An 887-nucleotide genomic window follows, 5' to 3' on the forward strand; every position below is an offset into this window, starting at 1 on the left:
CCATCATCCCACCCCCAAGCTGGATGCGGAGAGCGAGGTGAACAATGAGATGGCCAACAGGATGTCCCTCTTCTACGCCGAGGCCACCCCCATGCTCAAAACGCTCAGCAATGCCACCACCAAGTTCGTTTCGGAGGTGAGCGAGGCCAGGGGGGACCCTCGGGGCAGGGGGAAGCCCCCCCTCCGGCCCCGGCACCATACGGGGATCAGGAGGAGAAAACGGCAGCCGGGACCTGTTGGGTTTCAGAACAAGACCCTTCCGATTGAGGACACGACCGACTGCCTGAGCACCATGGCCTGCGTCTGCAGGGTGATGCTGGAGACCCCGTGAGTACCCGGCACGGGGCAGGGGAGCATCTCGGTGCCAGGGTCCCTCTGCTGCCCGCCCGGGCTCAGCCAGCCCCTCTCCTGGCGCAGGGAGTACCGGAGCCGCTTCACCAACACCGAGACCCTCCTCTTCTGCATGCGGGTGATGGTCGGCGTCATCATCCTCTACGACCACGTCCACCCCGTGGGGGCCTTCGCGAAGACCTCCAAGATCGATGTGAGTGGCCTTGGGGGGTCACAGCCGTCCCGCTCATCCCAATGCAGCTGTGATGCCTGGGGGTCCCTCTCCCTGGATGTCCCCTGTGGGGACATCTCTGTCTGAGCTGGTCCAGAGGGGAACTCATCCCTCTGAGCACTGAGGAGGAGGATGGGGAGGAAGGGGAGCAGCCCCCCACAGCACGTCCAGGCGCTCACTGCCTCTCTCACTCCCCCCACCAGATGAAAGGCTGCATCAAAGTCTTGAAAGACCAACCCTCAACCAGCACCGAGGGGCTCCTGAACGCACTGAGGTGAGCCGGGGGGGCGGGCACGGGGGGGACCGGGCGTCACCTGCCGGTGGT

At 65.1% G+C, this 887-nt stretch overlaps 1 protein-coding gene across 1 annotated transcript in view; it reads left to right on the forward strand.

Annotated features, from left to right (window-relative positions):
* Positions 1 to 840, forward strand: part of LOC103898537 — a gene marked incomplete at its 5' end in the record, with an annotated part of 2,764 nt that extends 1,924 nt beyond the window's left edge. Inside the window, 4 exons of the mRNA XM_009278816.2 lie at positions 20 to 136; positions 248 to 327; positions 418 to 544; positions 766 to 840. Coding sequence (XP_009277091.2) covers positions 20 to 136; positions 248 to 327; positions 418 to 544; positions 766 to 840 — 399 coding nt within the window. The remainder of the gene's footprint in view (positions 1 to 19; positions 137 to 247; positions 328 to 417; positions 545 to 765) is intronic.
* Positions 841 to 887: the final 47 nt, after the last annotated feature.

The sequence above is a fragment of the Aptenodytes forsteri genome, unplaced genomic scaffold, assembly GCF_000699145.1.
Source record: "Aptenodytes forsteri isolate BGI_AS27 unplaced genomic scaffold, ASM69914v1 Scaffold827, whole genome shotgun sequence".
NCBI lineage: Eukaryota > Metazoa > Chordata > Aves > Sphenisciformes > Spheniscidae > Aptenodytes > Aptenodytes forsteri.